Raw genomic sequence first — 12,665 nt, forward strand, 5'->3', positions numbered from 1 at the left:
GTGACGCGGTTTGTGTTTCCTCGGTGCACAGCCCCGTGTGCAGGCTCGTGAGTCGAGCCCATTGGTCAAAACCGTTTTCGCTCGTTCATGTACAGCGGCCCCATTCGTTTTGAGCTGCAGTACCTATGAATGGCCAGCATGTCCAATTCGCTTCAACGCAAACACTGGGTTCTGGGGGCTTATTGGTTGATACGCGTTGGTACAGGTGTACTTACGTTGTCTACATCGTCAGGACATTGCAGCGTACAGACAGAGCGTTGGTACAGGTGTACTTACGTTGTCTACGTCGTCGGGGCATTGCAGCGTACAGACAGAGTCGTAGCGCAGGGCGTTGGTACAGGTGTACATGCCCTGGAAGACGTCCGGGAGGGCGGGGCACGACACGGGCACACACGCCAGCTGGTCCCACTGGCCTCCCTCCTGGCACACCACCTTCATGTACTTCCTGATGTGCATAAACAACGTTGTCGCGTCAAACGTTTTTTTGGTTAACAAAAAAGCAGTGGTGTAAAGTAACTAAGTACATTTACTCAAGTACTGTACTTAAGTACAATTTCGAGGTAATTTTACTCCACTACATCTCAGAGGCAAATATTGTACTTTTACTCCACTACAATTATTTGAAAACTTTATTATAAAACATACAGTAACCACTTTAGCCCTATTTTATACTTAGGCTATTTGAAACTAGCAGATCTACAAGCTCACAACGCGTCGCATCGCGACGCGTTGTGAGCTTGTAGATCTGCTAGTTTGAAACATTTTAGTACTTTAACTTTTGGTACTTTAAAGGCATTGTAGGGAGTTCAGACATAATCAAAGAAAAAAACTGTTGTCAAACACCGCCCCTCCAGCAGTTCTTTTCCCCGACCACCAGGGGGTGACGCAGGGGGGACTTTTTAAATGAGTCATGCCCAAAATAGGTTGCCTTATGCGGATACAATTCGCGGAAATGCCCGACCCTACGGTTCTCTGAATTTATATTTTTAAATAGGCTCTTTCATGATAAATTGACCACATATATGAAGCTAAACAACTAAATTCTATCCAAACGATTTTTTAAAAGTAAATTATGTGCCTCAAAAAAGAAGTTTGAGAGCGTTTTAAAACCGAAAGTAAAAAGTTGATACGGGCACGGACGCGCACGGACACGCACATGCGTGCGTTAATTTACGACCCGGACATAAACAACATGAACATAAACAGAAGGGAAAATACGGATTTCAGACAGAGGACTGTGTTTCAATGAAGGAAAACACCCCAGCATCATTATATAGTGGCTGATAGAGGGGAGAAAATGCAAAAAATATATATATACATATTTTTTAAATTTAGGCTTAATGTTCCCTACAATGCCTTTAAGTACATTTGAATACCAATACTTTAGTACTTTTACTCAAATATTTGTTTTATTCCGGACTTTTACTTGTAACAGAGTACTTCTACATGGCAGTATTGATACTTTTACTTAAGTAAAACATTTGAGTTATTTTTCCACCACTGCAAAAAAGATAATTATGAATAAATGACTCTGTCTCTGACATACCGACTTAGAAAAGAATGTGCTGATGAAGAGATTGTCGTGGATTTCTGGATCAATCAGCAATGGATGAGGCACATATAGGAGTTGAGACAATATTCTAGGTCATACATGGGCAGCTGGCGGCCCGGGGGCCACATGTGGCCCCCAGCTTCACTTAATGCGGCCCGCAGGTTAATATCAGAATACTGATATATTATTGATTTCAGCTGTTATGATTGCAAACATGACCCACTTTAATTACTTCAGTCTATATTAGTAGCTTAATGACTGGTATTACAATTATGTTGTCTTTTTATGTCCAATGTATTTGTATTTAAGTTCAAAAAGTTAACATTTAAGTATAACTAAATGCATTTGAAATTAAATAAAACGGTTACTTTTCAGGATTCCAATTCAAATATAGCAAAAAAAAAATCTGAATTCCAATACAAAAATAGTAAAAATAGCTATCTACATCTACATGTAGATGCTTGTAGATCTGCTATTTCTGCTACTTTTGCGTGACATAGAATGGTCCGACAGTATATGCAATATGTCCCTCTGCAGTGAGTGTGGAAGTATAGTGGCCCTCTCCATCAACAAAGTTGCCCCACCCTGCCGTAGTAGACGGTACATAATAATAATTTGTGTGAACATGTCTAAAGTAATCACATCAGTGACCATTTCAAGCTGTTTCATAGGCGTACACACTCTCACGTGTTGGACCAATCACGTGTCAGGCATTGTTAAAAAGTTTACACATATTTCTAAGTAAAACAAACAAAAAAAACTCATAAAGATATCCAGGTGCAAAATGGGTCGATGCATGAAATACGCTAAACGTCAATTACTGTACAATCTGTCTGGCATATCTGTGCACAGCTTGGTACAGACCCAAAGACAGTACAATCTGCAATGTTAATTCAATGTTCATTTATCCATTTGTAATGTTCATTTATCAAATGGATTTGGTTGCATTTGTACAGACTCAGAGTAAGCATACACACCCAGCAGTGGTGGAAAGTAACTAAGAACATTTACATAAGTACTGTACTTAAGTACAATTTTGAGGTGTTTGTACTTTACTTGACTTTGATTTCCAATTTTCAATACTTTCACTTCTACTCCACTACATCTCAGAGGCAAGTATTATACTTTTACTCCACTACAATTATTTGAAAACTTCAGTTACTAGTTACTTTACAGATATAAATTATTATATTATAAAACATACACTAACCACTTTAGACTTATGTTATATCTAGGATATTTGAAAATAGCAGATCTACAAGCTCACAATGCGTCGCATCGCGACGCATTGTGAGCTTGTAGATCTGCTATTTTCAAACATTTTAGTACTTTTACTTTTGGTACTTTAAGTACATTTTGATGCCAATACTTTTGTACTTTTGCTCGAGTAAATGTTGAATTCCAGACTCTCACTTGTAACAGAGTATTTCTACATTGCAATATTGATACTTTTACTTAAGTAAAAGTACTTTTCTTCCACCACTGTACACTAGCCTAGACTCAAACCAGCTTAAGCGGATATAAACTTTTCCCCCAGCATCTGCCTCGCTCCTAATAGAAAACCCACACGTCATTAACAGCATAGAAATCGCATTTAATAATGAACAAAGTCGCCCAATGAATACAATTGGCAATGCAATAATGAGGCCGCGTTTGCGCCGGTACAAACTTTATTGGAGGCTTTTGTGAGCACGTTCTAGGAAAACCCAATACTGTTTGCAGGTGATGGACCTAAAAATACCTTTTTAACCCATTAAGACCGGGAAAGAATATGTGATTTTTTTTTCTTTGGCTATTCAAAAATAGCAGATCTACAATTTTAGAAAAATAGTGAAAATTAAAGCAAACATTTGTAACTCAAATCTTTGCTTCGGGGGACATTCTACAAATGTCTTCTAAATCCTAACAGTTTTCTGAAAAACGTATATTTGCTATAATATCAGTGGTGCTCAGTGGTGCTCAAACTTGGGACCCCCATCTCAAAATGTTTTGTTCCAGGGACCCCCCCAGAAGCAAAGGTTTGAGTTACAAATGTTCGCTTAAAATATAAAATATATATTCAAAGATTTGCACACATTTTCAAGATTTTTCAAAAATAGCAGATCTACAAGCTCATAGCGCGGCACTTGGTGCCGCGCTATGAGCTTGTAGATCTGCTATTTTTGAATAGCCCAAAGTATAAAATAATGGTTTTAAGTGCTAACACAGATGTGTTCCCGGTCTTAATGGGTTAAAATGTACTCAGTGCACTATTTAAACCCGGGCCGAGGAGGTGCGGGCACGCCGTATATGATGATGTATCGTTACTGGGGTTTGTGTAAAATTCCTGCGTAAATCAGAGATCCTAATTTGATTAAGGAGCGCTTAATGAGGCCGTTGTAAAATAAAAAAGGAAAACAGGGAAATTCCTCTGTAACGCTCAGGCAGAAAAACTTTGCCCTCATGTCTCCACAGGATGTGCTGTTAGCACGTTTAGCCCACAAGACAGGGATGTGAACACGTTCTATTTACTGTATGTATTTATGTATTCCTTAAAGGTAGGGTAAGTGATTTTCTTTGGTTAAAATAAGTGTTAAATAGCTCTATATTGTGATAGTACTCATTGCTATAGAGTGTTTGTTCAGTAAAAGGAGTCTCCTTGTCTCTCCAGCTCTTTATAAAACAGAAAATGTATTTTCGTTTCAGTTTCATTTCCAATTTAATCCAATCAGGATACAGATTAAACAAGTGAAATTGGAAGCGATGACACTAAGAAATGAGAAGGCAAAATTGGAACTGGAACACTATAAAAATGAAGCTAAAAAATGGGTACTTTCTCCTGATTGGTTGAGAGTTTGACACCTACCGGAAAATGTATTTTCTGTTTATTAAAGAGCTGGAGAGACATGGAGACTCCTGTTACTGAACAAACAATGATTACTATCAGAATATAGTGCTTTAACCTTTTAACAAAATACTTTTTATTTTAACCAAAAAATATCACTTACCCTACCTTTAATGTAAGCGATCAAACAAAGACACACAGCCCCTCGTTGGTCTGAAGACTCTAACCTTCATTGTCAAACTAGAGAGTTATAGTTTGAGGGTTAACGCTGATCATAAAGCACAATTACGCATGTGCAGTGGTGCGCTCAACTCTTGCACTGCATAAAAAAGTACTCCCATTTTTCCCTTCGGTAAAAGTAGCAATACTGCAACATAAAAATACTCTGTTACAAGTAAAAGTCAGGAATTAAAAATGTACTTGAGTAAAGTACAATAGTATTGACATCAAAATGTACTTAAAGACCCAAAGTAAAAGTACTCATTGTGCAGAATGTTCCATTTCAAGTTTTCAAATTCAAACATATCTTATAAAAAAATGCAGATCTACAAGCTGATGCGACTCATTGTGAGCTTGTAGATCGTCTATTTTCAAATGGCTGAAATGTATATACAGTAGGGCTGAAGTGGTTAATGTATGTTTTGTAAGCTCTCAAGCTCTAAACGTGTCGCATTGAGGTGCGTTGTGAGCTTGTAGATCTGCTATTTTCGAGACCTGACGAAAGGCTCCGGTGTGATTGTGAAGATACTGTAAGACTACCCGAGAATTGATTTTGACAGCACATTATGATTTAGTTTTAGTCATATTTTAGTCATCTGAAAAGTTTTAGTTTTAGTCTCGTTTTAGTCGACTAAATATCATAAGATTATAGTCGACTAAATCTACAGTTGATTTAGTACTATAATGTATGTTGGCGGTGCCTTGATGGCGTCGTAATGGCTGATTTTACACTTGGCTGCATGCTGAAAATAGCCGATCTACAAGCTCACAACGCGCCACAGCGTGACACGTTGTGAGCTTGTAGATCTGCTATTTTCAGAGCGCAACACCCGAGCTCAACCAAACGTAAAATGACTTGTCTTTTAGTTCTACTGGATCTCTTCTCCTCTAGATCCCTCACTGATATTTTAGTCTAGTTTTTATTTCGTTTTTATTTCGTTTTTATTTCGTTTTCCTCAGTGAAAAAAGGTAGTCGACAAAATTATTTCGTCATAGTTATAGACGACAAAATCAACACTGTACCCAAGGACACAAAAGCAAAAAGGAAACACTCACTTCCGTGTCTTCTTGCCCAGGCTGCCCGTCACGTAGAAGCCCGGGTTGCATTTGTAGCGGCACACGGTGCCCACGTCGTGCCCCGTGTCGTGGCAGTCCGCCGACAGGGACTTGGTGTTGGCGATGACGGGCGCTTCGGGACATTCCACCTTACAGTAGGCCTCTGGGAACGACCACAGGCCGTCCTCCAGACACACCAGACGGTCACTGTCACCTGAAAGCACAACACAACACAACACAGTCACATAGCAGCATTTATTTTAGAATCTCTCTGGAAAATAAATGGCATATTACTGATATCCCACACATTTTCAACATGAATGGCAGCCAGGGAACAGAGTTAGAGACCTGAACACTTAACCCAAGACCTGAAGCTGATTCAACAAATAACTTCTAAATCAGGGGTGATGCAACATTGATAATGGAGAGGGCCACTATATTTCCACACATTGCGATGCGTTTTGAGCTTGTAGATCTGCTATTTTTTGCTATTTTTCAATTGAAATCCTGAAAAGTAACATTTTTATTTAATTTCAAATGCATTTAGTGATACTTAAGTTAACTTTATGAACTTAAATACAAATACATAGGATATTAAAAAAAGTCATTTAACTAATAATATAGACTGAAGTAATTAAAGCGGGTCATGTTTGCATGTTTGGAATTGTAAACAGCTGAAATCAATAATATATCAGTATTCTGATATTAACCTGCGGGCCGCATTAACTATTTCATTGCCACGGACAGGAATTCCTGTCTGATTATTTTCTAATTGTTTTATAAAAGATTGCGCTGTTCTCTGTCACTCCAGTGATCAGGTTCACTTTGCACTCTCCCGGATCCGGAAATAATGTCATCCAAAGATTTCCGCTTACATCCACCTACTGTTCATCTGTTTCCGGGTTATGGTTTTACCCTGGTTTCGGCTAGACATCGTAGTTTCAACGTGGTCTAACACGTTGGTTCTCAAAGTGGGGTCCGGGGACCCCCAGGGGTACTTGAGGGGGTTCCAGGGGGTCCCCAGCTAAAAGATGGACAGGAACCAACCAAATGGACCCTTATGGGTCTGTAACTCTGAGAGTGTACAAATGGAACCAAATGGACCCGTCAGGGTCCATTTGGTTCCATTTGTACACTCTCAGAGTTAAAGTAAAATTGATTTTACAATATGAATTGGGGTCCCAGAGATAGAAATTCCATTAAATGGGGGTCCATAGCCTAATACATGTCAAACTGGGGGTCCTTGAAATTAAAATGTTTGAGAATCACTGCTAGAGCCGTAAAAATCTTCTCTTATGGGGGTCCCTGGCATATATTTTCAAATGGGGGTCCGCGGGCTAATAAGTGTTAATTTGGGGGTCCTTAGTAAGGAAAACACAGAGTAAGGAGCGCACACCTGTGTTGATGAGGTGCTGGCCACGGCAGATAATAATAATGTTGATAAGGATGAGGCCACACGGCTCTTAGCCACGATGCAGAAAGTTTAATTAGAATGAAATGAAACCAACGTTTCGACAATACAGTCTTCCTCAGGGTTTTGATGGTGAATTTGGGGGTCCTTGACATGAACAAGTTTGAGAAGCACTGGTCTAACAAACGGCGGGAAAGCTTTGGTTATATTTTCTTTTCTCTGGACGACGAACAGTTATGTGTCCCCCGGGACACCAGTTGCCCGTGTATGTACTGAATCAGTGGTTCTCAAAGTGGGGTCCGGGGACCCCCAGGGGTCCTTGAGGGGGTTCCAGGGGGTCCCCAGCAAAATATGTGAATATAGCATCACAATAGTTTTAACCTTTTATACTTTGGCTATTTTTGAAAAATCTTGAAGATTTGTTCAAATCTTTGAATATATTTCTTTTAAAGCGAACATTTTAACACAAATCTTTGCTCCTGGGGGTCCCTGGCACAACATATTTTCAGATGGGGGTCCCCGGCCAAATATATATCAATTTGGGGGTCCCTGGCATGAAAAAGTTTGAGAAGCAATGTACTAAATCTTCCAAAACAGTTTTCTGAACAAAAACGTATGTTTCTATATCAGTGGTTCTCAAACATTTTAATGTCAAGGACCCCCAGAATTATATGTATTCGGCCGTGTATTTCTACATTGCAGTATTGATATTTGTTACTGAAGTAAAAATACTTTTTTCCACCACTGGTCTGAAGCTAGAAGAGCATGGGAGGCATGCGTTAATCCGACAGACCTTTTCTCCGACTACGTGGCATCCGCGTGCGGTTAGGGTTAGGGTGCGGGTTTGGTTCGGGTTTACTGTTTAATGTCGGAGCACTGCGCTGTCGGAGGAATGCGCTGTCGGACTAACGTATTGCACCCTGCATTGCACCCGAAGAGCATATGGTCAACGTTAGCTAAAGCTAACACGTTCTGGGCGCATAATGCCCCCACACGATGTGTGAACGACCATAACACTGAAAGTTGTACGCATTTTAACAGCTCTATAAAATTTAATGAATCTTTAACATTGTATAGAATTTGTTTTATAAGCTATTATAAAATATACTGGTGTTTAAAACTCAATACAGCTGTAGTGGTGTGTGTATTGGATAGATTATCGTGGTCTAGAACAGTGTTGGAAAAAGTACTCAAATGTTTTACTTAAGTAAAAGTATCATTACTGCAATGTAGAAGTTCTCTGTTACAAGTAAAAGTCCGGAATTAAAAATGAGTAAAAGTATAGGTATGAAAATGTACTAAAAGAACCAAAAGTAAAAGTACTAAAATATTTGAAAATAGCAGATCTACAAGCTCACAACGTGTGGCGATAGATCGTCTATTTTTAGCTTGTAGATCGGCTATTTTCAAATAGCCTAGGTATAAAATAGGCCAGGGCTAAAGTGGTTAATGTATGTTTTATAATGTAATCATTTATATTTGCCAAGTAACTAGTAACTCAAGTTTTCAAATAATTGTAGTGGAGTAAAAGTACGATATTTGCCTCTGAGATGTAGTGGAGTAGAATAAAAAAGTATTGATAATTGGAAATACTCCAGTAACGTAAAAGTATCTCAAAATTGTACTTAAGTACAATACTTGAGTAAATGTACTTTACACCATTGGTTCTCAAAGTGGGGTCCGGGGACCCCCAGGGGTCCTTGAGGGAGTTCCAGGGGGTCCCCAGCTAAATGATAGATTAGGCACCAAATGGACCCTTATGGGTCTGTAACTCTGAGAGTGTACAAATGGAACCAAACGGACCCGCATTTGGTTCCATTTGTACACTCTCAGAGTTAAATTAACATAGATTTTACAATATATATTGTGGTCCAAGTGATAGAAATGCCATTAAATGTGGGTCTGTAGCCCTAATGAATGTCAAACTGGGGGTCCTTGAAATTAAAATGGAGAATCACTGCTAGAGCCGTAAAGAATCTTCTCTTATGGGGGTCCCTGGCATATCTTTTCAAATGGGGGTCCGCGGGCTAATAAGTGTCAATTTGGGGGTCCTTGACATGAAAAAGTTTGAGAACCACTGCTTTACACCACTGGCCTAGAACCAGAGTGTATTTTTTCTGTGCTGAATGATGATGGCCTTCAAACATACTTCACCGGAAAACCAGAAAGCCACAGATAATATTATTTCTCTATAATCAGTGTTTATATCATGAATCGTTGTCTCGCTTGCTGTGTAAATGGTCTTTTTGGGCATTTCACCCTGAAACGACCACAACAACACACACTACACAACACAACACACACACACACACACACACACACACACACACACACACACACACACACACACACACACACACACACACACACACACACACACACACACACACACACACACACACACACACACAACAACACACACTGTGGACATCAGGCTATTTTCATCAACACAAGCAACAGCTCTCATCTTTTAGAACGTGTAGCACGAACAGGAAAGAAGAGGAGAATGATTCTGACCTCTGCTTTTTACAGTAATAACTGTGTGTGTGTGTATGTGTGTGTGTGTGTGTGTGTGTGTGTGTGTGTGTGTGTGTGTGTGTGTGTGTGTGTGTGTGTGTGTGTGCGTGCGTGCGTGCGTGCGTGCGTGCGTGCGTGCGTGCGTGCGTGCGTGCGTGCGTGCGTGCGTGCGTGCGTGCGTGCGTGCGTGCGTGCGTGCGTGCGTGCGTGCGTGCGTGCGTGCGTGCGTGCGGAGGCATGTGTATTGTAACTGCCAGTAATGGAGTTGTGCTGTCATGAAGACAAATAATCGGTTTCTTTTTAGGGCCATGACACCGTTCTGTTAACATGATTTATGCTTTGTCTCTCAACAAAATCACGTATTTTCAACTATGGATGATTGCGCAACACTAGAATTGGACAATTTGTCGGAAAGGCAACAAGCAGAATGATTAAACCAGTCAAAAACGTAAAGCCTACAGCAGTGGTTCTCAAACTTTTTCATGTCAAGGACCCCCAAATTGACACTTATTAGCCCGCCGACCCCCATTTCAAATGATATGCCAGGGACCCCCATAAGAGAATATTTTTTTTACGGCTCTAGCAGTGATTCTCAACCATTTTAATTTCAAGGACCCCCAGTTTGACATGCATTAGGGCTACAGACACTCATTTAATGGCATTTCTATCTCTGGGACCCCAATTTATATTGTAAAATCTATGTCAACTAAACTCTGAGAGTGTACAAATGGAACCAAATGGACCCGTTAGGGTCCATTTGGTTCCATTTGTACACTCGCATGAGTTACAGACCCATAAGGGTCCATTTGGTGCTTAATCTATGATTTAGCTGGGGACCTCCTGGGACTCCCTCAAGGACCCCTGGGGGTCCCCGGACCCCACTTTGAGAACCAATGATTTATGCTTTGTCTCTCAACACAATGACGTATTTTCAACTATTTAATCGACGGTATTAGGCTTTAGGATTATGGATGATTGGGCAACACTAGAATTGGACAATGTGTCGGAAAGGCAACGAGCAGAATGATTAAACCAGTCAAAAACGTAAAGCCTACAGTATCTCCTATACCTAGGGGCTAGGGCGACGTGACAATGCAACAACTTTATTGGTATTTTAAACCTCACAGTGTCCAACCCGACACCCGGGTCAACGGACATTTCTCAATGGAAGAGCACCTCTATAGGTCTATGGAAATAAGCTCACAATAAGTGACTGTTAGGCCACACTTTAAACATGTATACATCGGCTATTTGCTGTCAATCTACAAGCTCACAACGTGTCTCATCATTGTGACACGTTTCTAGACGTTTTAACAACACAAATCTGGTACAGAGGTCCATGGCACAAAACATTTTCAGATGAGAGTCCGTGGACAAATACATATTCATTTAGAGGTCCTTGACATTAAAAAGGAAACAAGCCCAAATAAGTAACTATACACTTTACAAACAAGGCAAAACAAAACAAAAATACCTGCAACTACCGAAATTTAAATGCAACTTTTCAGAAAACAGGCCAAAGTCGCTTATAATAAGCAGACGTGGCAACACTGCCTCGCTCTAACCACTGCAGATGTACTAGTTATATCGTATTAACATACTCTATCGTGGCATATTTATCAAAATAACACTGTATTCATTAACCCATTGAGACCTGAAACTGTGTCATTTTTAGATTTGAGCTAAAAAAGCATTATTTCACACTTTGGGCTATTCAAAAATAGCAGATATACAAGCTCATAGCGCGGCACCGAGTGCCGCGCTATGAGCTTGTAGATCTGCTATTTTTGAAAAATTGTGAAAATGTGTGCAAATCTTTGAATATATATATTTTTGAAGCGAACATTTTTAACTCAAATTTTGCTTCTGGGGGGTCCCTGGAACAAAATATTTTGATGGGGGTCCGCGGCCAAATACATATAATTGTGAGGGTCCTTGACATGAAAAAGATTGAGCACCACTGATATAGAAACATACGTTTTTCAGAAAACAGTTGAGATTTAGGAGACATGTAGAATCGGCTTCAGGTCTCAATGAGTCCCATATTGCAACATTAAAACATTAAATCATGAATCATAAAATGTCATACATACTTCATGTTAAGACATTCTCGCTCATATAAAGCTCACTGCCTGCAGCACAGGAACTATAGTCTACCTCCCCTGAGCTCAAATGATGTCTGAAACAACCAAGGCCTCAGTGGTCAGTGAGTCCACATACATTAAGGCTTGTTCACACCTCTAATGACTGACTGCCCCCCCCCCCCCCCCCCCCCTGCCTCAGGAATGGATGGAGAAATAATTAACAGAACAACCTATACAGCTTATTCATATTATCCATGCAGCTCGGGTTTGACCCTATTTGACTGCATAATGTACAGAGAGAGAGAGAGAGAGAGAGAGAGAGAGAGAGAGAGAGAGAGAGAGAGAGAGAGAGAGAGAGAGAGAGAGAGAGAGAGAGAGAGAGAGAGAGAGAGAGAGAGAGAGAGAGAGAGGGAGAGAGAGAGTTTATAAGAGCTGTTGTGTGGAAATAATTAAAAAAAAAGTCCCCCCCCCCTTCTATGTTACCTAGAACTGGATAATTGATTGAGGTCTCCGCTCCCTTAGCCCAAAGTACACCCTGCGTATGTCACGGATCACATGACCTCAATCAATTATATAAATAACACATTGGGAATGTAGGAAAGTCATTTTCTGTCTTTCTATTTAAGGGAAATTGCTATTACAGATATTTAATCTTCAATGCGCAATTTTGACTGTCTCATCAATTAATATTCACATTTAGATATTCTGTTCAATTGATTGATTGATTGATTCGTTTTTTTATTGACATTTGCCCCCCAAAAAAGCATACACGTATTTTTGAATATCTTCTGTCTGATGTGATGACAGAATTATCTGTCATCAATTGTTTGGTTTAATTTAGTCTGTGAGGGTTTGTTAAGATGTGGGAAGTCTAAAAATGTGCAGACAGGCTCATGACTTTAACTTTAATGTTATGAGCTTGTCGGTCGGCTATTTTTTTCTTCACGTGGGTCTTGGGTCTCTCCACCTCGCGGTGAGCGAGCACCTCGCGGTGGGGGGGAC

General features: G+C 40.1%; 1 protein-coding gene across 1 annotated transcript in view; it reads right to left on the reverse strand.

Annotated features, from left to right (window-relative positions):
- The window catches only part of pappa2 (pappalysin 2), a gene marked incomplete at both ends in the record, with an annotated part of 195,099 nt that overhangs the window by 45,028 nt on the left and 137,406 nt on the right, over window positions 1-12,665 (reverse strand). The window contains 2 exons of the mRNA XM_084057019.1: window positions 277-445; window positions 5,652-5,865. Of these exons, the coding sequence (XP_083913145.1) occupies window positions 277-445; window positions 5,652-5,865 (383 nt within the window). The remainder of the gene's footprint in view (window positions 1-276; window positions 446-5,651; window positions 5,866-12,665) is intronic.

Source organism: Gymnoscopelus microlampas, assembly GCF_963454915.1.
Source record: "Gymnoscopelus microlampas genome assembly, chromosome: 5".
Classification (NCBI taxonomy): Eukaryota; Metazoa; Chordata; class Actinopteri; order Myctophiformes; family Myctophidae; genus Gymnoscopelus; species Gymnoscopelus microlampas.